This window comes from Camelus dromedarius, chromosome X (genome assembly GCF_036321535.1).
Source record: "Camelus dromedarius isolate mCamDro1 chromosome X, mCamDro1.pat, whole genome shotgun sequence".
In the NCBI taxonomy this organism is placed as follows: Eukaryota; Metazoa; Chordata; class Mammalia; order Artiodactyla; family Camelidae; genus Camelus; species Camelus dromedarius.
Window position 1 is genome coordinate 1,901,634 of NC_087472.1, and position 23,816 is coordinate 1,925,449.

At 54.9% G+C, this 23,816-nt stretch overlaps 2 protein-coding genes across 3 annotated transcripts; one reads left to right on the forward strand and one right to left on the reverse strand.

Moving 5' to 3' along the window:
• The first annotated feature begins 81 nt into the window (after nucleotides 1–81).
• TREX2 (three prime repair exonuclease 2) lies at nucleotides 82–3,426 on the forward strand. Its single transcript, XM_031446290.2, has 2 exons — nucleotides 82–1,680; nucleotides 2,361–3,426. The coding sequence occupies exon 2, from the start codon at nucleotides 2,395–2,397 to the stop codon at nucleotides 3,103–3,105; it is 711 nt and encodes a 236-aa protein (XP_031302150.1). The 5' UTR covers nucleotides 82–1,680; nucleotides 2,361–2,394; the 3' UTR covers nucleotides 3,106–3,426.
• A 7,565-nt stretch (nucleotides 3,427–10,991) lies between these two features.
• Nucleotides 10,992–23,558, reverse strand: ZFP92 (ZFP92 zinc finger protein). 2 transcript variants are annotated; one of them, XM_031446291.2, is made up of 5 exons: nucleotides 23,173–23,558; nucleotides 18,836–18,886; nucleotides 18,542–18,668; nucleotides 17,353–17,457; nucleotides 10,992–17,017 (listed from the first exon to the last, which is right to left on the reverse strand). In XM_031446291.2, the coding sequence occupies exons 2-5, from the start codon at nucleotides 18,866–18,868 to the stop codon at nucleotides 15,765–15,767; spliced, it is 1,518 nt and encodes a 505-aa protein (XP_031302151.1). In that variant the 5' UTR covers nucleotides 18,869–18,886; nucleotides 23,173–23,558; the 3' UTR covers nucleotides 10,992–15,764. The 2 variants fall into 2 exon arrangements, with proteins under 2 accessions (XP_031302151.1, XP_031302152.1); XM_031446292.2 differs by lacking the exons at nucleotides 18,836–18,886; nucleotides 23,173–23,558 and adding an exon at nucleotides 17,985–18,230 and having other exon boundaries at nucleotides 18,542–18,666.
• Nucleotides 23,559–23,816: the final 258 nt, after the last annotated feature.

Genomic DNA, 23,816 nt, shown 5'->3' on the forward strand with positions numbered 1-23,816 from the left:
CAGTGCTCAGTCCTCCCTTCTCCACATCCCGCCTGTTCCATGTCCTGGGCCCCGCCTGGCTGGGAGCCTCCTGCCATCCTTCCCCTGCCCCTGCCTGGTCCTGAGTATGGTCAGAGCACCGCCCCCCCCTGCTCCCTGGGGGCCCCCACATGAGGCCTCCTTGCAGCCCCTCAGCCAGGCACGCACCGCACCTGGATGCAGCGGGCGGCCGTGTGCTTCCTCCTCCTCCCTCCCCAGGACACTGCACCAGCCTGGGGAGCTTGTGCCGTGGCCTGACTGGTTGTCCAGGAAGCTGTTCTCTGGGCTTCCCGGAGTGACCCATCTCCCTGAGCGCTGTGCCTGTCACAGCCTCCTCCTTCCCTTCAAGCACGGGAACAGGCACAACTGGTGCGGCCCCGCCTCCCTCAGCCCAGCCGCAGGTGGAAGGGGGTGAGGGAGGGGCCTCCCTCTCTAGGCTGTGGCAGCTTTACCCGCTCTGGCCTGCTCCCTGTATCTGCACCGTCGTTTCCCCAAGTTCCCCTGTGGGTGCTCTAGACAAGGAGGCTCCCGGGAGCTGGACACCAGGTCCCCTCCCACCTGGGCTGCCGGAGCCCCTGGGCCTAGTCGCTTGCCTGGGACACTTCCCAGATGGCTGCTATGGGAAGACAGGCCAGCCCGTGGTCACCACAGTCCAGGTTCACCAACAGCTTTACAGACTAAGGTACTCTGGCGGACCTGCAGTGGGCAGGCTGCTGCCAGCACCTCAGTTGCCACCTTGTACCCCAGCAGGAGATTGGGCCTGTGAGCACCCACTGCCAAGGGCTGGCACGTCTTGTCCCGGCATGAGGTCCTGGGGATAATGCCACCTGCTTCCTGGACCAGGGAGGGCCTCCTCAGTCCCCTCCCATTTTGACTTCCTTTCACCCTTGACTGAACCCTTGGGGCTGGGGAGGCCCGAGAGCCTGGGGTCTGAGAGGCTGGGGCTGTGGGTGCCTCTGAGACCGTCCCTGTCCCCCCTACCCCCACCATGCTCCTGCCCACCTTGCCTCTTTCTCCTTGCCTGGTGATCTCTGCTAAAGGCTCCTTAGATATTATGGGTCATTATATGTGAGAAACAGACTCCATCTCCCTTTCCTGGTGGAAGATGAGCCCACAAGGTGGGTGAGGCATGGCCAGGCAGCGTGTGGGCCGCACTGAGGCACCCCACCCCCTGTCACTGGGGCAACACCGAGGCCTGTGCTTGCAGCTCACTTTAGCTTCCCAAGGGGCAGCTCAGTCCCTTGTGACGGGGGAGCCGTGCCCTGGAGAAGGGGCCTCATTGCCTCCATGGGAGATGCCCCAGCCTGGGGCTGGGTGTTGAACGTAAGTCAGCCAGGCCCAGCTGCGGTGCTGGGCCCAGTTAGACTCGGAGGCAAGGCTGGGTGGAGGGCTTGGGCTCCCTTCTCGTGCCTGTGATGACATGGAGCCTGTGTGTGGCCCGGGAGCCAGTTTCCAATCTATAAACACGGGGCGTGTGTCCCAGTGACTGTGAGCGACCAAGGGGGCGGCGAGCTGGCCACACAAGTCCTGCGGCCTCAATCCTCCGTGTTGCCCAACAGGCGGCTGGGGGCGGGCCACGGCCGCAGATTAAAGGCCGCCTGGAGCAGACTGTGCAGAGACAGGTGCCCAGCAGCCCAGGAAGCCGGCCAACACCCGCCCCAGGTAAGCCGGCACGGTAGGGTTGGCAAGGACAGCTGCCAGGGGCCCGGAGGCAGGTGGAGGCTGGATTCAGGCCAGGACTTGTGTGCCAGGGAGGAAGCCAGACGAGGCCAAGCCAGGGAGGCTGGGGGTCACCGTGAGGGCTTTCTCGGGTGCCCATTTGCCTGCTTCCCAGCTGCTGACCCTGGGGTGCATTGCCAAAGGCTCCTGGCCATGGTGTGTTGGTGAGGACGCCATCCTGGGCTGCACCTCCCCTTGTCCCTGATGACATGGGCTTGGCACATTCTTCCTGTCCATGTCCATGTCCCTGGAGGCCAGAGGCAGAGGCCTCTGGGCTGGGGTCTGTGCACATCGGATCTTTTTGCTGTCAACTAGGTGGTAGTAGTGGGGATGGCCAGGGAGGGACAGAGAGTCAGAGTGGATGGGGTGACAATCCTCTAGGAGACCTCACCCTGGACAGAAAAGAAGTAACAGGCCCCGGTCACTGGGTTCCAGCTCTGGAGGCCCCTGAACAGTCTCCCTGCATATGGCTCTTAGAAGTGGCTCCTAGAGCCTGAAGTCCCATGAGGTGGCAGGGGGTGAACACAGGGGTGGGAACCTTGGCCACGAGCATGGCTGTGGGTGGCTGGGTCCAGGCACCCCCATCTCTTGGCCCTCAGGTTTTGCGCCTCTTGCCTTGGCAGCTATAGGCTTCACTGTCCCTGTGAGAACATCACTATGTCCAAGGCACCCCGGGCTGAGACCTTTGTCTTCCTGGACCTGGAAGCCACCGGGCTCCCCAGCGTGGACCCTGAGATCGCAGAGATCTCCCTGTTTGCCGTCCACCGCTCGTTGCTGGAGAATCCAGAGCTCGACGAGTCTGGCGCCCCTGTGCTGCCCCGGGTCCTGGATAAGCTCACACTGTGCATGAGCCCGGAGCGCCCATTCACCACCAGGGCCAGCGAGATCACTGGCCTGAGCAATGAGGGCCTGGCGAGGTGCCGGAAGGCAGGCTTTGACGATGCCGTGGTGCAGACGCTGCAGGGATTCCTAAGCCGCCAGGAGGGCCCTGTCTGCCTTGTGGCCCACAACGGCTTCGATTATGACTTCCCCCTGCTGTGCATGGAGCTGCAGCGCCTGGGCGCCCACCTGCCCGGGGACACTGTCTGCCTGGATACACTGCCGGCACTGCGGGGCCTGGACCGTGCCCACAGCCACGGCACCCGGGCCCAGGGCAGCAAGGGTTACAGCCTGGGCAGCCTCTTCCGCCGCTACTTTCAGGCGGAACCGAGCGCGGCCCATTCGGCCGAGGGAGACGTGCACACCCTGCTCATGGTCTTCTTGCACCGAGCCGCCGAGCTGCTTGCCTGGGCCGATGAGCAGGCCCTCAGCTGGGCCCATGTCGAGCCCATGTATGTGCCACCCGATGGCCCAAGTCTCAAGTCCTGAGCCAGGGCCTTGGTGACACTGTCACCCAGGGCGAAGAGGCCCACTCCCTGCACCACAGGCAGTGCCAGCCTCAACCGTTCAGCCAGGCCTGGAGTCCTGGAGCGGGCACCGGACCGCCACCTCGCTGCCCCTCCCCACAGCCTCTTGGCTGGGCAACCCTGGGCAGGGCATCCACCAGGCTTTCCCCAGTCTCTGGCCTAACTCTCCCCACAGCCCTGGAGCCTCCTCTCTGCCCTCCCCCAGCCTGTGTTCCCATGGACTTTGCTGCTGCTGGTTCCCACTCATCACCCTGTCTTTCAATAAATATTGACGACAGCTCACCAGCTGGCTTTCTGGTTGTCCCCTTCCCCACACCCTACCCGGAGTGGGTGAGCCAGGCCAGGGGCCAGAGCAGAGCCCCCAGGGCTACCCCCTGGTGGCCTATCTCTACGGTAAGCCTGGTGGGTGGGTGGGGGAGGTGTGGGCGCTCACAGCCTGGTCCAAGGGGCTGACAGGCTGAGGCTGTGGACCCCGAGCCACCGGCCTCCTCCCTGGCTGTTCCTGAGGGAACTCGGGCTTCTCAGCCCAGTGCTCTGCGGAGGGCAGCTTCTCGGCAGCCGCTTCCCTCAGCTGGGCTTTGGGGAGCCAGCTCACCTGCCTCTGGGGCCCCACCTGTGTCACCAAAGGATGGGGCAAGGCAGGGGCAAGATGTCCAGGAGCCGGAGAGCGGGTGAGAAGGTGTGGGGTGGGTGGGGCCGCCATGCCCGATAGTGACTCATAGGAGCAAAGCCTTGAGCCTTGAGCCTTGAGCCAGCTGGGCCGTCCAGGAATGCTAAGTAGGTCAGAGTGACTAGAGCCACAGCGACGTGCAAGGGGGCAGAATGGTGAGGCCCAGCCACCTTGGGCCACCCTCATTGCCTGGGCCAGCGGTCTGGACCAACCTGAAGGCCATGGGGAGCAACAGAGTGTTGTAAGCAGGGTAGAGGAGAAATCAGATTTACGGTTTTACAATACTTCTCAAGCTGCGATGTGGAGAATGGACTAGAGCCCTTTTGGAGGGAGAACCGCTGGCCTGGCCCAGACAGGATGGCAGGGGTCGGGGTGGGGGTGCGCCACAGGGGCAGATCTGGGGGATGAGCTTGCAGGTGTGGTTGCATGTGGTCTGTGCACTGCTGAGCTTCCTGAGGGGGGTGGTCAGCTCGGCCCCCTGCCCCGGGAGAGCACCGCCGGGGAGAGGGCACAAGGCTGCGCCTCAGCCCAGCAGCTGGCGGCAGGCTGGAGCTGAAGGAGTGGGGACACCGTGAGAACTAAGGTGAGGCTGAGTCCCCTTTACCTGGTTGGCCAGGCTCTGGGCCACCAGCTCACTGAGCGGGAGATGCCAAGAGGGCCCCTCCAGGCCCAAACAAGCAGGTTGGTGGCTTGATCCGGGGCCACTGCCACCACTACAGCATGGTCTCGGGTTTTGTGCACTGTCACCTTTTGAGGGCCCAGGTGCTTCTCCATCACCACTCCATGCTGGCCTCGGGTGCCCTCCCCGAGCCTCTGCTTGGACTGGGCTGGCCAAGCTTTGTACCTTCTGTGCCAGGTAGACAGTCTGGGGCCTGCCCTGCTGCCCGAAAGCAGTGATATCCTGATAAACGGCGACGGTGGCTTTCCAGGAAAATAATAATGCAAACCTGTCTCTGTGTGTGTGTGTCTATTTCTCTCTCTCTCTCTTTGGATATATATGCACATACACAGAGACACATACAGACGTATGTAAGTTTATTATGAATTTTATTGATGTAAAGGATGTGAGCAGACAATTTGCCAGTAAAATCTGAAGTATATACACAATATACATTAAAATATATGATACACTGTTTATAAATTCCATACAGCCAGTTGATTCTCACAAAATCCTTTCAGTTGACTTTTGCCAAACTCTCATATCGGTACCTGACCCAAAATTGCACCCTGTGACTGAGTGTGGTCGCTACATAAGCGCTGGTTGGCGTTTTCACTTACCTCACCGAGGAAGACGGACGTGAAACGACAAGGGCGCCTCACACGCTCATTGGTGGCATGAGCAAATTCTCTGCCGAATCAGATAATAGTTTTTGATGTTGGAAAAGTTTTTCCTTTTTTGTTTTTTGCTGTTCATATTGTAATTACTAGACTCAAATCTATACAATCAAGTGAACAGTAACAGGTCAAGCCCTGGTTTTTAGGCTGTGCTGATTCCTGTGGGGCAAATACTTCCACCAGGCCAAGTTCATGTGGCACCACTGAAGAGATTCTGAGCAGCACACTGTCACATTGATTCCCAGCAAACTGATACAAGACATAAATAACCGTGAAATGTGGTGAAAGAAGACATAATTTAAGTGGAACTTTATATAATTTAATTTTTAATAATGCTGGTGTTTAACAACCCACTCTCAAAATTCCCAAACTTTCAGCATCTATCAGAATGTGAAAATACAAAAGATCGACCATACTAAATGCTGGTGAGGAAGGGGAAATCTCGAGGTCTCAGACTCTATCCCTTCACAGTGATATCTAGACTGATGTTTGACCCCAAACTGGGAAACTTGGCCTAGCCAAGTGCGCCCTGAGGGGATTCAGGATGGAGAAGAACAGGATACTGGCCCTAGAGAGCTAAGATTTGTATCAAAGGAATGATTTCAATGAGCCCAGGCTCTTGTGTCTTCCCATACATAGAGAAGCACTAAATTCATTAACTTGAGAGGTCTGGTTTTCATGATTAGCAGTAAGCTTTTGATGTGAGAGGCTGTATCCCGGAGTATAGTAACGTCCCCAAAGAAAACAATTCTAAACTTTTACGCTGTGCTTTGTTTTCAGTCGATGATCCATTTTAGCTATGGCTGGTTCCTTTTGTTCAGAATCTTCCAAGATGTTCTTGTCTTCCTGGGATCTCCAGAATGTTCATTAGGGCATGCCTGGGTCTTGAAGCTTGGTGAGCCCACCTACTGTGTAGATGGGTGGGGAGGGCCTTTGTTCTCTCAGAGGGTGTTCAATGACGTGTTATCTTGTTTCCATCCTGACCCTACTCCTTCTTTATTGTCTCCTGGTTAGCATCCCAAGGACCTCTCTTTTATTTAAAATTTATTTTCAAATTTACTTTTATTTTCCTCAACTTTATCGAGGTATATAATTGGTACACAAAAACCTGCACAGAATTAACCCAGCAGCTGGGGTCTCTTAAGTAGGACAGATCCATGACCTCCCTCTCCCCCTGGACGCTGCCACTCTGGAGTCCTCTCCGCAAAGTGGGCCAGAAAGCAAACAGCTTCACTATTGAATAAGCTCTGAACCCATCTGCCCTTCATGCCCATCTCAGGCCGTCGTCATGAGATTGCGAAGCCAGAAGGAAACCTTGGCCTGCTGGGAAGGCAGGACTTCCCAAGATCGCCCACTTGAGCTCATGAACGAGCTCATGGCAAATTCACCGGCTAATCAGGGTGGCCATCTGTGTTTGTGAATTGCCTTTATCCTCAAGACAATGAAAGCTTTCTCTCTGCCTGCAGCGGGAGCTAGGGTCCCTTCCTGGAGGTTTGCATTTCAAAAAGTTGACTCTGGGGCCCTTAAAAAGAACCTTCCTGGGCTGTAAGTCTGGCAGGAGGCTTATTTAGGTTGACAAAGATTTACATACATCTCAAAGGGCCAGAGCAGGGATTCACAAAGGGGCAGTTTCTCACCCAAGTGCTCTAAAGAAAGGGATGGGAGAAAGGTCTCCTTCCAACAGCTGGGCTGCAGCTTTCCCACGGTCTCTCCACTGCCGGAAATGCTCCTGCATCGCTGAGCCGGTGCTCAGGTTCTTGGGCCAGTGAAGGGTGAGCTCCCACTGAAGGCTGCACAATGTCCCTGTGGATTCTCAGAGGCTGCCCTTTAGGACTCGGATGTCCTGTGAGTTGCCTGGACTCTCCATCACTCAGGCAACTCTCTGCTGGGCGAAGGGCTCAGTGTCCTGTGCACACCCCACACGTGGCCTCTCACAGGCCCCAGGTGGATTGTCCCCGCTCCAGATGGCTTCCCTGTCACCTATCCGCCTCTTTTCACTACCACCAAGCCAAGCAAAACTAGGATTCTTGGGAAGGGAAGTGCTCTTGGCAAGCCTGCAGGTAAGGCTTCCTGGGATGGGACCTTTTTAGGAAGGTCTAACGTGGCATTGTCACCCGAAGTGGTAAGTGGACCCCATCCACCTCGGCTGTGCTATGGGATGGGGGGCCGATGACGGTGGCTGGGAAGGAGGGCCAGCGGAACAGGCAGAAGGATGTGGGAGGAGGCAGGAAAGCTGGAGGTCCAGCAATCTGGGATCAGGCTGGCCAGTAGAAGGCTAGAAACCTCTGCTCACTCACTCACTCTGACCCTGGCGGCTCAAAGAAGTAGTGTATTTCACCTGCCCAGCAGGGCGCCTCAGGTGGAGAACCTGAACATCCCCTGGACATCCTGCTCGTGGACAAAAAGGAGAGAGAGCAAGGAATCGCTGCCCTTTCCCCTCTGTGTGCTCCTCTGGCCCTGGCCCCGTGGCAGAGGGGCGGGTGGGGAAGGGAGAGGGACCCAACTGTCGGGAGGGAAAGAGCCTCGGGTCTTGGTGACGTGCACAGACTTGGCTGTGGGGGAGCCTGGGCGCCGCCCCAACCCTCCCTGTTCCTCAGCTCTGTGATCAGCACGTTACCTCCCTGGGCCCTGGGAATGTGACCTTATTTGGAGAAAGGGTCTCTGCAGATATAATAACATTGAAAATCTGGAGATGAGGTCATCCTGGATGACCTGCATGGGCCCTAAATCCACTGACAGGTGTCCTTATAAGGGACAGACAAGGAGAGATACATACAGAGGAGGAGGCTCCTCACTCACTGCTGGGCCCAGAACCCAGCCCAGGGCCTGGCCCAGAGAACTCTCCTAGGGTGAGTCTGTTCACTGAACTGAAGAAGGCTTTTCTCACCTTTATTATAAGGAAGGAACTGAGGCACTCGGCATCTGACGGAGGAAAGTGCTGCTGGCACTACTCCCGGGCCCCAGTCCCCGGCTTGCAGGAGAGTCTGACCAGCTGAGACCCTGGACTGACTCGAAGGTTTGGTGGTTATTTTTTTTTAAGTCAAACTTTTTTTTTTAATTTCATAAAACAGGACTCAACAGTGTTTTTCTTTTGTAAAATACCTTTCAGAAAATTAAGTCTACTTTGATGTGATTTTATCTTCAGCTATGGCAAGTGTAAGGGATCATGCACCAGTGGGAAAGCCAGCTGAATTCCCTCTAGTTTGGGGGACACAGTTGGTGGAGCAGAAAGAGCTATGATGCTGGGGTCTCAGAATCTGGGCAAGAATCTGTCACTGTCCAGCAGTGAGACCTTGGACAGTTCCTTCCTGTCTCTCAGCCTCAGTTTCCTTGCTATAAACAGGGGTCAGGATGGTACCCATCTCAGTGGTGAGAGTGTGCACATGAAGGTGCAGAGCCTGGGCACCTGGGGAGGGGCCAGTTATACTGGATGAAGGCCTCCACCCCCTGCCAGTCCAGTGGAGTCCTCTTAACTAGTTACATCTTTCAAACAAGCTCACCTTCTGAGGTACTGTGAGTTAGGACTTCAACGCGTCTTTTGGTGGGGGACACAATTCAATTGATAACACCGCACAATATCCATTCCAACATTTTCCCCTGGGGATAAGACTCCAATTTTTTCCAGGGCTTTAGTGGGCTCAGCCTCAGTTGACAAGTCATGACAATCCTGTGCCCTACTTTCTCAGCCTCTCTTCCAGCTATGAGTGCCCATGCAATCCACTACTGGTTGAGACCTATATAGAAGTCTCCTGGGCAAGTTTCTGGGCAAATTGTTGCTTTCTTCATAAAAGGGGAGAGACGCTGTTGTCCTTGGCCCTCCCGCCTCCTATTCCCGAATGCATATGTGATGGCTGGAACTTCAGCAGCCATCATCGTGATCATGAGGAAATGCTAAGCTAATTAGAGGGATGCTGTAAGAATCCTCAGGTGAGAAAATTAAACCTCTAATTATTTATCCACCACAGTCAGGTTTCCTATTACTTGTGGCCACTTTCCTGGTACACTATGTTTATTTGTTCCTCTGTGCCACTCCTGTAATCTGAGGTGATAACCAAGCCGTTTTCTCCTTAAGTGTTCAATCACTGCAGGGCTACTCTGCCTCTCAACTGTCCTTTCGTCTTCCCAGTTTTGTCCTTCTCTCCCCATCCCTTCTCTGCCCATCTGGCTTCCTCTCCCTCCTTTCACCTTGTCCCCACTTAATTAGCCAGACTAGGGAAGGAAAGTGTATTATGTATTAAGTGAGGAATACGTTCACTGGAAAAAGACCAAAAATTAATTGAAATCTGACTCGTTTTGGTTTGATTCTGTTTTTCTGTTAGAAGATTTTGCCAGAAAAAGTTTTAAAAAGTTTTAAAAAGTTTTTGGAATAGTGGTTAAGTTCTTATAGCCATGAACATGGGTGCTCTGCGTTGTATTGTGGTTTAGGCCATTACCAAATGTGGGCCGGGTAAACAAAGACGTCAAAGGAACAATCATATGCTCACTCCTGATCATGGATGCATCTCCCTCATCCTCACATCCCAACACATGGCCATATGTCCGATGTGTGTCTGTGGAAGGAAGGAGTGACTACCCAAGAATGCCAGGTTACCGAGGATGTTTCAACAAACAATAACCTTGAGATCAATAATTGCCTGTAGTGATAAATCTGACAAAACATGTGCCAGGTCTGGACACTGAATCCACAACCCATCACTGAGAGGAATTAGAGAAGGCCCCCCAAATGAAGAGCTATGTTCATGGACTGAAAGGCTCAATATTGTTCAGATGTCACTACTCCCCCCAAATGATTGATAGATTCAATGCGGTCCCAATCAAAAGTCCCAGCAGGCTTTTTTTTTTCCTCCATACAAACTGACAAAGAATTCTAAAACTCATATGGAAACGTGACACACTTAGGATAGACAAAATGATTTTGAAAAAGAACCACACCAGAGAACTCAGGCTTCCCGATTTCAAGACTTATTACAAAGTCACAGAGATCAAGTGTGACATTGGCAGAAAGGCGGACAAGCCGACTGGGGGAGAAGCAGCAGGAGCCTAGAAGCAGACTCACGTGCGTGGCCGACTGACGGGCAGCAAAGGTGCCGAGGGAAAGATTGTCTTGTCAACAGACGATTCTGGGAAAGCTGGATATGACTATAGGAAAAAAATGAACTCGGAATTCGCCTCACATCAGACACAAAAATTAACTCCAGTGGTTCATGTCAGGTAAACGTAGAAGCTAAGACTATGCAACTTTTATGAGAAGACAGAAAGGGAAATCTTAGTGACTCGAGTTTTGCAAAGATTTCTTAACTCTGAGATGAAGAGTTCAAAGTATAAAATTTAAAAATCCATCAATTGGACTTCATCGAGATAAAACCACTTGTGCTTATCAAAAAACAGATGTAAAAATGGACAGGCAAGCCAGACTCTGGAAGTAAATATTCTCAAAACATGTATCTGACAAAGGACTTGTATCTAGAACTCTCATAACTAAACAATAAGACAACCCAGTTAAAAAGTGGAAGATGTATGAATGGCTGACAAGGACATGAAAAGGTGCTCAACATCATTCATCCTCAGGGAAGTGCAAATCACAGCCACGATGAGATCCTGCTTCACGCCCACCAGGATAGCTGGAATCAAAACTATGGACAAGAACATGTGTTGGGGAGGATGTGGAAAATTGGACCCCCCTCATACCCTGCTGGGGGGAATGTAAAATGGTGCAAATGCTTCAGAAAACAGGTTTTCAGGTCCTCAAATAGTTCAACATAGAGTACATGACCTGGCCATCCCACTCTTAGCCAGAGACCCAGGAAAAAGGAAGACATCTATCCACACAAAAACCTGCACACGAATGTTCATAGCAGCTTTATTTGTCACAGCCCCCAACTGGAAACAACCCAAATGTCCACAAACAGGTCTTCAACAGGTATTGTGGTCCATCCAGACGATGGAATAGTCCTCAGCAAGAGAAAATGAAGGCTCGATATGCACACGACAACTTGGGTGAACATCAAAAGCATGCCACTGAGTGCGCGGCCGGGGAAAGAGTGCGCACTGCAGGACTCCATTTACACAGAGTTCTAGGGAACACAGACTCACTTACAGTCAGCAGTGGCTGTTGGGGTGTGGGGGAGGAGGGGGCAGGGAGGAGGGATCGCTGGCGGGACAAGGTAACTTCCGGGGGTGATGGATGTATGTTCACCATGTCCATTGCTGTGATGGTTTTAGAGGTGGATGCCCGTCAAAACTCATCCAATTGTACACTTTAAGTATGTGCAGTTTCTTGTGTGGAAATTATACCTTTATAAGGCTGTCAAGGAAGATGAAGAATCAGCAGTCTTCAAAAAGACTGAAGTCACAGACACACTGGTGGTAGCATAAGAGGAAACCAGATGGTTTAGGTAAGTACCAGGGTGAGTGGGAGTTCCCAAGAACGTCAGTTAAGGCTGCTCGTGTCAAAGTATCCTGGGTGGCGGAGTGCTGTCACCCATTCCCACAGGTCAACACCCACAAGCATCAGAACGCTCTAGATGGCTACGGTGTGGAAACTTGGTGGCCATCTATGTGTAAATTCACACACTCCAACAGTTGTCATTTGCATCGACTTCTCTTCCTTGATCTTACAATATTTCTGTATTTTAAAAAATGCTCCTCTTCAGGAACCAGTTAGAGACCAAACGTCTTTGTCTGGCATCCCTGGCTCTCTGAACCCTGGTTCTAATGACTTTTTACCCCACGACTTCCCTACAGACAGTCCTCTGTCGTTCTCGGATTCCTCAATGCACCACATGCCCCCTGTTCTTCCTTCCACCCCCCAGGAGCCCCTTGACCTCTACTTCCTGTCTTGAGAGTTCACCCAGTCCTTACTCCTTCCCTGGCCTTGAGGCACTGCTTGTCACACTTTGCTACCTAACAAGGTGTAGACTTAGCATCTCTAACTGAAAGCTGGCCATGTAGTCCACCCACTTCCCCGCTGAGGAAGGGAGTGAAGGGTCCTGGCCCTTCCTGAATGGTTCACGAAGAGTTGCCTCTGTCTGGGGCATCCTTAGAAGCTAAGGATGTTCAGGGACGATGGTAACAGAATCCTCCAAGAGCCCCCTTCACAGGCCTGCTTTTTCCTTCCCTGGAAAGCACAGCCCTTACGTATTTCTTTGTTTAAGGCACGTGGCAGCTTCACAAAACAAAGCAAGTCTTGCAGGCATCTAAGCAAAGGTTCTAAGACGCCATCCAGACTGTGGTTTTCAGAGGTCCGATGTGGCACTCTGCCCTCCCAGGTCTCGGAGTCATGGTGTCCCAGCAGCCTTGGGTGGCTCGATCCCTGTGCAGCTCGACTCCCAAGTTCCCACCTCACCTTCGCAGGGGCCACAGGGCACCCAGACATACCCTCTTGGCGTGCCCCCACCATCTGGGTGTGCAACCTTCCCTGACACTTTCCACCCAACTGCTGGCTGGTTACTTCAAACCATCAGGAGAGGCCGTCTCCGCCAGAAGGCTCATTCCAAGGTCAACACTCAGACCTTCCTTATTTGTTTGCATGCAAAGTAGATGAATTGGGTCAGGACAGTTTACTCATTACATGGAGATACTGTCATGGCATGTAAACAGCTTTAGAAAAGTGGCCAAAGTTTCAAACGGCAAATAAGGTGCTACATACGGGCTGATCCAGTCTCTTGCAGGATCGTCTCTGGGGCAGGAGGCCAGTCCAGCGGTGTGAAGGGGCTGACATCCAGGGAAGTTGCTGGGGGGAATGGAGCCTGGAAAGCAGGCAGGATGTCCCCCAGTAGTTTCAGCTTTTACACTCCAGCAGTCCATCAGAAAAGCCAGTGGTGGAGCCCGATTTCAAGGCACTGGGGAAGGAACTACACAAGCATTCTTCCAGACACTCTCTTGGCTTGTATTTCATGCCATACCCATTCAGTTCCTGTTGCACACATGATCTAGAAGAAAATGACACTCAAAATTGCTTTAGAGCGAAAATCTAACAAAGAAGAGTGAAATTAGACCAAGAATCGACAAACAAAAGATACATTACTATTAGAAAAGTCACTTATCTAGGTGAGCACTGGGGGATTCCGGATCTTTTCAGGACACCCCAAAACCAGAGCACAAGTGCCAGACATCTCTCCGGCAAATGCCCTTTCTTCTGAAAACACCTGGACATTACTCCTCCCCTCCCCCATCTGGTCATCTTTGGGTGTGTGTCCCAAGGTGAAAAAAAGGAGCTCACGGTAAAGAATCAAGTTAGCTTATCCAGTAGAACCAATGGGATGACGTTATATTGGGAAGATACCACTCTTTATTAAAAGTTGGTTACTGACTAGCCTGCAGGAGCGAAGTCTTTCACTTACTAGAGCAATGGAAACAGACATCGGAGTCCACAGATCTGCGCTCTTCCCAGGTCCCATTGTGCACCAACTGCTGCCCAAACCCCCTGCAGGCCACGGCTGAGCAAAAATGAGACTGCAGCCCAAGTGCATGGCTCTGGCCACTGTCCCCTGCCCTGCGTGGGGCTGTCTCCTGCTGCCTTAGCAAAGAGTGTCTGTGCTTCAGTAAGCATGTGCTTCCCAGGGACCTCGCCATGGATCCCAAAGGCACTGTTCCTACTACTTCTCCTTCTACTGGAAAACGCAAAGTTGCAGATATTCAGGTAAGGCTGGAGCTGACTATGGCCTAGACCTGAGTGCAATGCGCTCGGGGGCAGTAGTGACTTCCCAAGTATTCATTAAGCACAGAGGACTGGGCTCAAAGACGCACGGGTCACACAGAGCAGAAGGAAGCTATAAAATAAGAGCGAGTTGCAACAACTCTAGAATTTCCCATGAGTCACAGGTGCGTAAAATCATTTCTCTCCCCCCACCTCTATATATAACTTCTATAACTATATCTAATCTCTATCTCTCTTTTGGAGTTATCCAAGCAGCTCGAGCTCCAAGCAGCAGGCGCAGAAGGAACCCTGTATTTCAGAGTCTTCCACCCTCTCTAGATGGTCTCTGACCCACCCTGTCTGTGCCCAGCAGGAGGCCTGCAGCACACCTGCCACCTGCCTGCCCGGGGGCTGTCCGGAAGACAGAGCCAGAGTCCTAGGCAGTGAGGAGGGCTCGAAGGAGCTGGAGAGCCAACCAGGACGCTGGACTGAGAACAGCAAGGGGCAAAACCCTTGGTCCCAGCTCTGGGGACGGCGTGGGTGGAGCAGGACGGAGCTTGCCAGACGTTGCCAGCCCGCACACCCCACCCCCAGCATCAGCTGTCTGCTGGCGAGTCTCCCTTTGCTTACAGTGAAGTTTGTAAGGGCCCACGCTGTCTACCTGGGGCTCGGGGGTGGGGGGAGGCGTGAGAAGAGGGGCTGGCCTGCAGCCCGCTGCAGGGTGTTGGACCTGGAAAGGCCTCCCTTCTCCTGCCTGAGGCCTTCTCGGAGGGTTGGGGGACTCTCATTTCAGGAGTGGTTCCCTGACACTCTCATGTGGCAAACATCTCTATCTTCAACTTGTATTATCCCTGCATGCAAAAACATTCGAAGCGACAGAACCTCTGATGGGTTCAGAAATGTCACATGACAGACAGAGCTGAGGCACGAAAACCACTGCGCCTCCGCTCTGGGCAAATTTCTAATGGGTCCTGCTTCCCTCCTGAAGGCACCAGCCACAAGGGGCGGCTGCCAGAGGGGGAGCAGCTAAGTTTGAAGCTGGAGGCACTGAGGGTGGTGGGGACAGGCAGAGAGGGGCGTGGCCTCTGCAGACAGGGTCTGAAGGCAGCAGAGAGCCCCCAGCCCGGTGGGCATGGAGGGGACCAAAGGCAGCGGGGCAGCTGGAGGCAGGTGTTGCCAGGCTTCCACGTCTGGCCTGGAGCCCACTCCTGTGCGGGTCCAGAGCCAACGGGTTCCTCTTGGGAAGGAGAAGGCAAGAGTCCCCAGGCCTCATTCTCTCCTCAGGGCCCAGGCTAACCATCCCCTAGAACTTCCTAGAGCTCTGAGAAGATGGGGCCCAGGTGCTGCTCCTCCAAGAAGCAGCTGGGGACGCCCAAGGAAGGTGGAGGCTTTCAGGCACAAGGATGAATGGCCTGGAAAACGAATGGACCACTGCTGCACGCAATAGTAGGGGGTCACGTGCCCTCCTTCCAGGGAGACACCACTCCCTGCGGGCTGACAAGACCAGTGCAAGCAAGCAGTCCACGAGTGAGCACAGCTGCCCGAGTCCTTCTCCAGATCATTTCTTGATGAATTTTAGGTGATGTTACAGTCAAGTCACAGTCGAATTGTAGAGCCCTCAATTCTGAAGTCCCTCTGGTCTCTTCCATCTATAGGCTCTTAAAGAATTAAAGTGCTTTCAGTGTCTTCTACCTGGAAACACTCACAAATCTTGGGGTTAAGCGAACAACCCCACGAGAGGAGATGGACCACTCTTCCCCAAGTCAAGGAGCGCTCCCAGACTGGGCTCCCTCCCACCCCCAGCGGGCGGTCCCCACGCGTGTGGGGCAAGAGCACTTTCAGCAGCTCCCACGTGGCATACACGCGCAAGCGCGCGCACCAGGACCAGTCCCTGTGCCTCAATTGCATCACCAACTAGCCAATGGAAGGGGGCGGGAGGCCCCTCGGTTTGAACCTGGCCCTCCCGCGGAGCAGCCCATCAGTCTGCACTGGGGACAGCCGCGCCCTCGGAGTCTGACCAGTGTTTCTCGTCCTCGGGGCGGGGCTCTGCAGCGGGTCTTCCGAGGCCCAAGGAGGCCGGCGCCTTTTCCAAGCCGCTCCCCTCCGAGAGCTTTCTTCCACTGCGAGTTTTCGGCAACTTCCCCTTGAAGGCCTTGCTGCAGTCGCTGCCCGCGCGCGGCCCCTGGCCGCTGTGGGTGCTCCGATGCTCCTGGAGGACCGAGCTGTTGCGGAACATCTTCCCGCACTCTAGACATTCGTAGGGCCTCTCCTCACTGTGCACAGCCTGGTGCTTGAAGAGGTTGGATCGCCTGCTGAAGGTCTTCCCGCACTCACTGCACTCGTAGGGCTTCTCCCCGCTGTGCACCCGCCGGTGCTGGCTGAGGCCCGAGCGCCCCCGGAAGGTCTTCCCGCACTCCTTGCACTCAAACGGCTTCTCCCCGCTGTGGATGCGCTGGTGGTGAATGAGCTGGGAGATGCCCTTGAAGGCTTTTGGACACTGGCTGCACGTGTAGGGCTTCTCGCCGCTGTGGGTGCGCTGGTGCTCGATAAGGTTGGAGCTCCTGCTGAAGGCCTTCCCGCACTCGCTGCACGCGTAGGGCCGCTCGCCACTGTGGATGCGCTGGTGCTCCAGGAGCGCGAAGCTACGCCGGAAGAGTTTCCCGCACTCGCCACACTCGTAGGGCTTCTCGCCGCTGTGGATGATTTGGTGCTTGATGAGGTTGGAGCTGCGTGTGAAGGTCTTCCCGCACTCGCCGCACGCGTAGGGCTTCTCGCCGCTGTGGATGCGCTGATGCTCCAGGAGCGCGAAGCTGCGCCGGAAGAGTTTCCCACACTCGCCACACTCGTAGGGCTTCTCACCGCTGTGGATGATCCGGTGCTTGATGAGGTTGGAGCTCCGGCTGAAGGATTTCCCGCACTGCTGACACAGGAACCGCTTGTCGGCGCCTTTGGAGCCCTGCTGCCTTAGAACGGAATCCTGCCTGCCACCATGGCTGCTTCTTGGTGTCTCTCTTCCGTCACCCCAGGAGCTGCCTTGGCCTTTCTCCCGGGGATGGTCACCCCTGCCAGAACCTGTCTCTGAACCACAAGCGTGTTTCCGTCTGTGATCAAGTGTCTCCTCTGACGGCCCAGCTACCTGGCCCTTGTTGCCACCCTGGAGACCGGCCCCTGCGAGTTCTTTTGGACAATCTTTCTGCTTTGACATCGACGTCTTGTTCTTTATCCTGTCACCTGTAAAGACAGGGAGCACCAACCAGTGTCACTGCCTGCCCCCCAACCCCAGCTCTCTCATTCCAAGGATGGAAAGAGATGCATCAGGAGTTGAGTATCATCGTCAGCAGACAGGAGGGCAGGAGGGGAAGAGGTGGGAATGTGCTGGAAATAGCAGAGCTGGTGTGAGATAGCAGCACATGCTCCCTTCACCTGGTACCTCGACACAGGACCCCCTGGGAGATTTCAATCTACCATGAGAGAGAATGTCCCACCCAAATTGGCCATGCCACCCTCCACTGGCCGCTGCTCTTTGCAAATGACTCAGGCAAGCCGGCAGAGCGCCCCTCACTCACCTGTCTGCATCCCTGTGACGGCCCCCATCCTGTGGACGTCTGCTACCCAGGGCCCCTCCCCTCGCTCTAGCTGGGAGACCAGGTGAGGCTTGGAGGATGAAAACCCTGTCCAAGGAAATGAAGCAGATGAGTCACTCCTGAACTCAGCCCAGCCTTAGTCTCTTCAGGAACAGAGAATGAAGAACTCTCTAGAGAGTGCCACTGGGAAAGTCCAGAAGGGCAGAGTCCCTCTAAGGAAGCAAGGGGCTCTGAGTGTACAGGGGCCAGGTGTGCGTGGCAAGTATTAAGTATGTGGTGGTTTGGCCCAAGAGGATAAAGGATGTTATTATTTGGCCTGAAGGAAGGGCGGCAGGCTGGTGGGAAGAGGGGGATCTGTGGGGAAACCCTAAAGGACAGAGGAAGGGCTGGAGCAGGTGCCCACAGGGTACAAGGCCCCAGGGAGCATCAGAAGCCACAGAGCTGAAGGGCTGCCTATGCCCTGAAAGCCACAACACGTGTCTCACCATCCAACAGAACAGGTGTCTCTGTTCCTTACACCAAACTCCGTGGAGGTTTCTAGACCTCCCCTGGGAACCCCAGATCTACCTGGTGAGGGTCAGAAAGAACCTAGAGGAAGGAGCCCACGCATTTACCTAAAACACTAGATGACTAGATGACTGCAGGTGAGATCTGCAGAGTCGAAAAGAAGAATTGGAGAGAATGGGTCCCCTCCAAGCCTGAAGGTGGCAGGGTGCAGTGGGGCAGCCGACTCCAGCTCATTCCCACTTCTGCAGACGGGGAAACCAAGTCCTGGGCCTCTGTGTTCTGGGCCCTTTGTGACTTGATGCAAGGGAAAATGCTGCTGGACTCTATACCGTGAGATGAATGGAACAGGCAGCCTTGGCAAAAATGAATTAAGTATAAATGAGTGCATATAAATATTCGAGGATAACTTGCATCTATCTTTCGAGTGGAAGAGGTTTAGTTTACCCGTGATTTTATATGCAAAATAAGTGTGACGGGGGCCTACACATTTTCCTAACACACCCACAGGCCCAGACCATGTAGCTCAAAACTGTGCTACTGAGGTGAAGGCAGGGCTACAACGGATTACGGCTCCCACGGACTCACAGTAACCAATGAGCAAAGAGACTCGGAAATAAACTGAGCTCAGAGACAGAGTGGGGGACTGGGTGTGGGGGGTCCTTACCCAGTGACACCAAGTGGCGGTAGTTCTCTAGCATCACCCGCTTGTAGAGCACCCTCTGTCGGAAATCCAGGAGCTTCCATTCTGTCTTGGTGAAGTACACGGACACGTCTTCAAAAGATACTGGCACCTAAAATGAGCCATTCCTGTGGCGTTCACCCCTGCGGGCCCCAGGGTGAGCTGGCGGCACTGACACGTGGATCAGGGGGTGCCCAGAGAGCTCGGCTGGGGCCAGAGGAGGTGGTAGGCGGGTCGGCTGCTGGGAGGGCATGCCCGCCATCAGGAAGCCCCACTCACCTTGGGTCTGGCCTTCAGGAGCACGGCTGCCATCACAGGGCCACGGAGACGCTAAGGGGGTGGGAAGAGCCAGGGGTGAGCTGAGTCCACCCGCTAAGTGTGACATCATCCAGATAAGGTCCCATTCCCAGATGTTGGGGGACAGGACTTTAGCTTATCTTTTGAGGGGGGGATGCAATGCAGCCCATAACACTCTGCCTAGCTGAGCTTCTGTCCCCTCTCCTTGCCATGCAGGGCCCACTGGACAAATATACACCCTCTCCCCGTGCTAGGCCCGCCGAGCCAGGCTCTCGAGAGGCTGTTTCTCATTTCCTTCTGCTCTCTCAGGCAGGAAGAGCACGTCACTGACAAAGTGGACAGAATCAGATTTCTCTGCATCCGTTCTTGATGCCAGAAGACAGGGCTGCAAAAAGAGAACTTGCTCCAAGGATGTTATCTCCGCCCACTGGAGACCACGACATGGGAGTGGGGGTGCTTCTGACACGTGGGCACCACAGCAGGAGAGGGGGTGAAGGGGTGAGGTCCCGGAGCAATTTACATATCCAGAAATTCCCTTGTCACCATGATGAGCTGTCACTTAACAGCTCCATTCAACACATGGGCAGCAGTGGCTCTGCTGTTGCCCCTCCACTCCCCTGCCAGTGCCTTAGCAGAATAAATAGACAAATGCATGTCTGGTGAAGAAGTTTATACTCATCAGAGAGAAAGAGTCCCTTAAGGCCAAATGGATGCTAAAGCCATTAGGTGAAAGGCCGAGGGAGAAAGACCATCCACGTGATGTCAAAACACCTTCTTGGCTTACTGCCGGCCACGAGAGGAAGCGGGCCTGATGGTGAGGCAGACGTGGGGTGTCCCCACTATGATGATGCCCAGGGGGGCTCTTGCCAGAGCCTGACCTGTCTCTACTACAGCCTTGGGACCCAACTTCCAGTTTATAGAGGACTTGGGGGACAGAGGGACCAGTTAAAGACACGACAAGGAAGCAACCAGCCTTATCCTGAAGGTGGGCTGTTCCCTGGTCTCCTCTGTAAATCAGTGTCACGGGGAAAAGAGGAGGCTGAGGAGGGAGACTGTTCCAGATAAAAAGAGATTTAAGGGGCCAACAGCCAAGTGGAAGGGGAATCCTCGGTGAGATGCTGGTGTGAACAAAAGAGGGGTCAAAGGCATTGGGGAGTGCTAGAAGGGTGGCAGCAGGGCCACTGCTGCCCATGTGTGGAACGGGTAGTGGCGCCGGGTCAGGGAAGAAGTGTCCTTCTCAAGAGACACGCGTTGAACTCTTTGCAGAGAAAATGGTGCCTGAAGTTACTTTAAAATATTTCAACAAAACAAAAGAAAGCGAGAAGGAGAGAGAGGGAGAGAGAGAGAAACAAGCAAATAAGGCAAACGGGAGCAGGAGGCCACTGCGAACCCGGGCGGGAGGGCCCCTGGGCGTGGCTGGACTATTCTCTGCACCTGTCTGTCTGCTTGACAGTGTTCAGAGTGAGAAGGGTTTAAAATAGTCTGGTGGTTCCTTAGTCAGGAAACATAGTTATTCTATGACCCAGCAGTTTCACTCCTGGGTATATGCACTGAAAACAGGTGTTCTGGCAAAAACGTGTCCACCCGTGTTAATCAACTGCAGCACAATTCACAGTTGCCAAAAGGTGGAAACAACCTACATGTCCATCAACTGAAGAATGGATAACAAGCCACAGTCTAGACACATGACAGAATATCATTTGGCCACAAAGAGGAATGAAATACTGGTCTACGCTACCATGTGGATGAACCTGGGGACCGGATGCTAAGGGAAAAAAGCCAGGTACAGACATGAAAGGCCACATACTGTATGATTCTATTTACATGATGTAATATAATATTTCACAAGAGCTTTCTTGACCTGGTTTTGAAGTTATGATTAAAAACTCTTCTTTTTGGCCCTTCTAAGGCAGTTTGCTAAGCCCCCACCCCACCCATCTCCCTTATGAGGGCCCCTCCCTCTGGGGCCATTACCCCCATTCCCCTCTTATCGGGGTCTCCCAGTCCAGGTCCAGGTTCCAGACAACTAGGGACAGCCCCAGAGATTCAGAGAGCAGATTGGTGGGTGCCAGGGGCTGGAGTTGGGTCGAGTTGGGGCTTCATGAGGATGGGGTTTCTTTTCTGGGTGATAAAAATGTTTTGGAAATAGATCGTGGTGATGGTCGCACAACTTTGCAAATATACTTAATATTGCTGCCAAGTCATCGTTCTGATGTCCACAGGGCACCTAGGTTTCACTGGGACACACCGTCAGTCACTGGGAGACCTGCACAAGTTAAAGGTATGGGGAGCGCCGAGAATACTGTTAATAGCAAGGGTTTTCAGACAAACAGCAAATTGTTTGGAAACACATCACAAGCTTATTTTTTTCCTATCATGACTGTACTGCCAGGTCACCATCCATTTTGGACAACACAGAAAAGCTGAAAGGAAAAGGCGTTCTGTCTAATCCCCCACACCAAGACATGCTGGGGAGCAAGCCCTCAAGAGAGAAGACACTGTTGAGCGGTGACCGCCTGAGAGAAACATCACGGACAGTTTTCACCCGCAGACAGAGACCAACGTTGAAGTTCAAACCATAAGGCCCATTGGAGGCACCAGCCACGTGAATGGTCACACACAGCAGTGTCCATCCTTCAGACCTACTGCCCGACGTCAGCATAATTTCAAATCCTGGAATGACACATGACAAGCCCTCCCAAACCCTAATGCCAGGCAGCCCCCAGGTGGAAACAGGGCGACACTCCCGAGCAAGAATGCAAGGAAGACTATGGAAGGAGCCTGCAGAACTGGAGAGTGGCTTCTCCTAAGACCCCTTTGACCTCGGTGGGCCTCCAGAGCAGAGGAGAGGTTGCGGGATGATTCCAGGCCCCGAAGCTCAGGTTTCCCTGAAACAGGACACTGGGCACACAGGGCAGACAAGAGTCCATCAGATTGCCACACTTGGGGCAAGAACCTGGGGAGCCTCCTTCACCCTGGGGAACCGGGTGCCTACCCCTGGGCTGTTCCACCCCAGGGAAGGGAGCAGACTCCCATCCCGCTCGCTGAGCCTGGCCGAGGTGCGGCTGCGTCTGTGGGGAGGCCCCAGGGGGAGGTGGGGAGCAGCCTGGGGAGAGCAGCGTGGCCCCCACAAAGGGAGAAGCCTCCAGTGGGCTTCAGTGCTGATGTCTTCGGAAGACCACGAGATGGGGCTATTTCCCCAGAAAAAGAAAACAGAAAACAAACAAATAAACAACAACAGGGAAGGCATTTAGCCAGCCCACTCACGCTGGATCAGGAACTGGGGCTCTCTCGCCCACCAAGAGGGACACGCAGGACCACCAGGGTCGGGCTTCTCCCTTCCTGGTGGAACTTCCTCTGGGGTTTGGCAACTCAAATCCCCAGCTGCCTCCTCTCAGCTGCCACAGGCTTCCCTGTGTCACCTGTCACCTTCTGGAAAGGCCCAAGGACCCAGTGCCCAGGGAGTCCAGCCTCAGCTCAGAGCCGAGGTCTGCTCTGGGCGCTGTCACAGGTCATCCCAGGGCCCTCCGTGCTGTCTGGCCCAGCAAAACCCTCCAAGGAGCCACCCTGCCACTGGCGTCTCCAGGCCCTGCTCTGGGGCGGGAATGGAGGCTAACCTGGAGAGAAAGAGGCCACCTCCTAACGGGGTTCTCCCCTGCTCACAGCCCTTCCTGGGGTGCCCATCTCACCTCCTCCCTCTCCTCCGGCCACACTGGCCTTGGTGCTGGCCATTCCCTCTGCCAGGAAGGCTCTCTCACCTCCTTCAAGTTTTTGAGAAATGTCGCCTTCTAACCTCAGTTCTTAAACCTGCAGTCCAACCCCTCCACTCCCTTCTGCTCTGTTTTCCCCATGGCATTTACCACTGTTTACCATACAGGATAATTCTTAATTGAAAGCGCTTACTGTTTATTACCTGTGCTCTACCACTAGAATTGGACGCGGGAGCGGGGTTTGGCTGTTTTGTTCCCTAATAAATCTCCGATGCCCGTGGCGGCCTGGCCCACAGAGGTGCTTGGCAGCTATCTGTTGAATCGGAGGGCTGTCAGAACTGGCCCTGCATGGCCATCCCGCACACTTTTCCGCTCAGCCCAGCTCACTCCCTCTCTTGCTCCTGGGGTCTTTCCATCTAACCCTTTTGGTGCCTTCTGGCGTGCTCGTCCCGCCAGCACCCCGCACCCCCAAGGGGCCCAAATCCCCACCCCTGACAGCCGCAGGGTCTCGTACTGGGACCCTCAGGGCCCACGCCCGCGGACGCTTCGCCAGGTGCCCCTGGGCAGGAGTGCCGTGACCTCATGCAGAACCGCAAAACCCAAACTTACCAAGTGGCTGGGCGACGGGATGCTCTCTCGCCAGCCCCAGAGTCTGCAGCGAACCTCACTCGGAGGAGAGAAACTGGGAAATATGGGCTGCCTTTCCCCGGCGCCCAGGGAGGGGCAGCCCCGAGGGCCGGTCGGCAGCTCTCGTGCTCGCCACCTCCCAGGGCGTCCAGGCTGTTGCCGCCGCAGCTCCCTCACCCTCTCGCCACCTGCGGAGATGGGGCTCGCGGGCCTCGGGGCTGTCCTTCCCTCCTCCCCAACCCACCCCCCTGGCAGGCCCGAGGTCAAGGCCGCCGCCTCCGAGAAGCCTTCCAGGGCAGCGCCCCCGGAAGGCGGTGGGGCTCCCGGCTGGGTCTCGATCTCGTCCCCGGGCGCCGCTCCGGAGACGCGTTCTGCGCGGCCGTCTGTCTGTCCAGCGCCGACGAGCCGGGCCAGGGCGAGGGCGGGGCTGGGGCGGCGGTGGCGTGGGAACGGGGCGCGGGGAGGGGGGGGGCACGGAGCATGCGCGGCGCGGCGGTAAGGAGGCCCGGCCCCGTGCCCGCCCCGGCGCGCCCAACGGGGGTTCTGGCCTAGCTCCCTGCGTACCCCGAGGCACTTCCGCTCTCCATCTGGGCTGCCTCGAGGGCTGGGGTCGCAGGAGCCAGTTC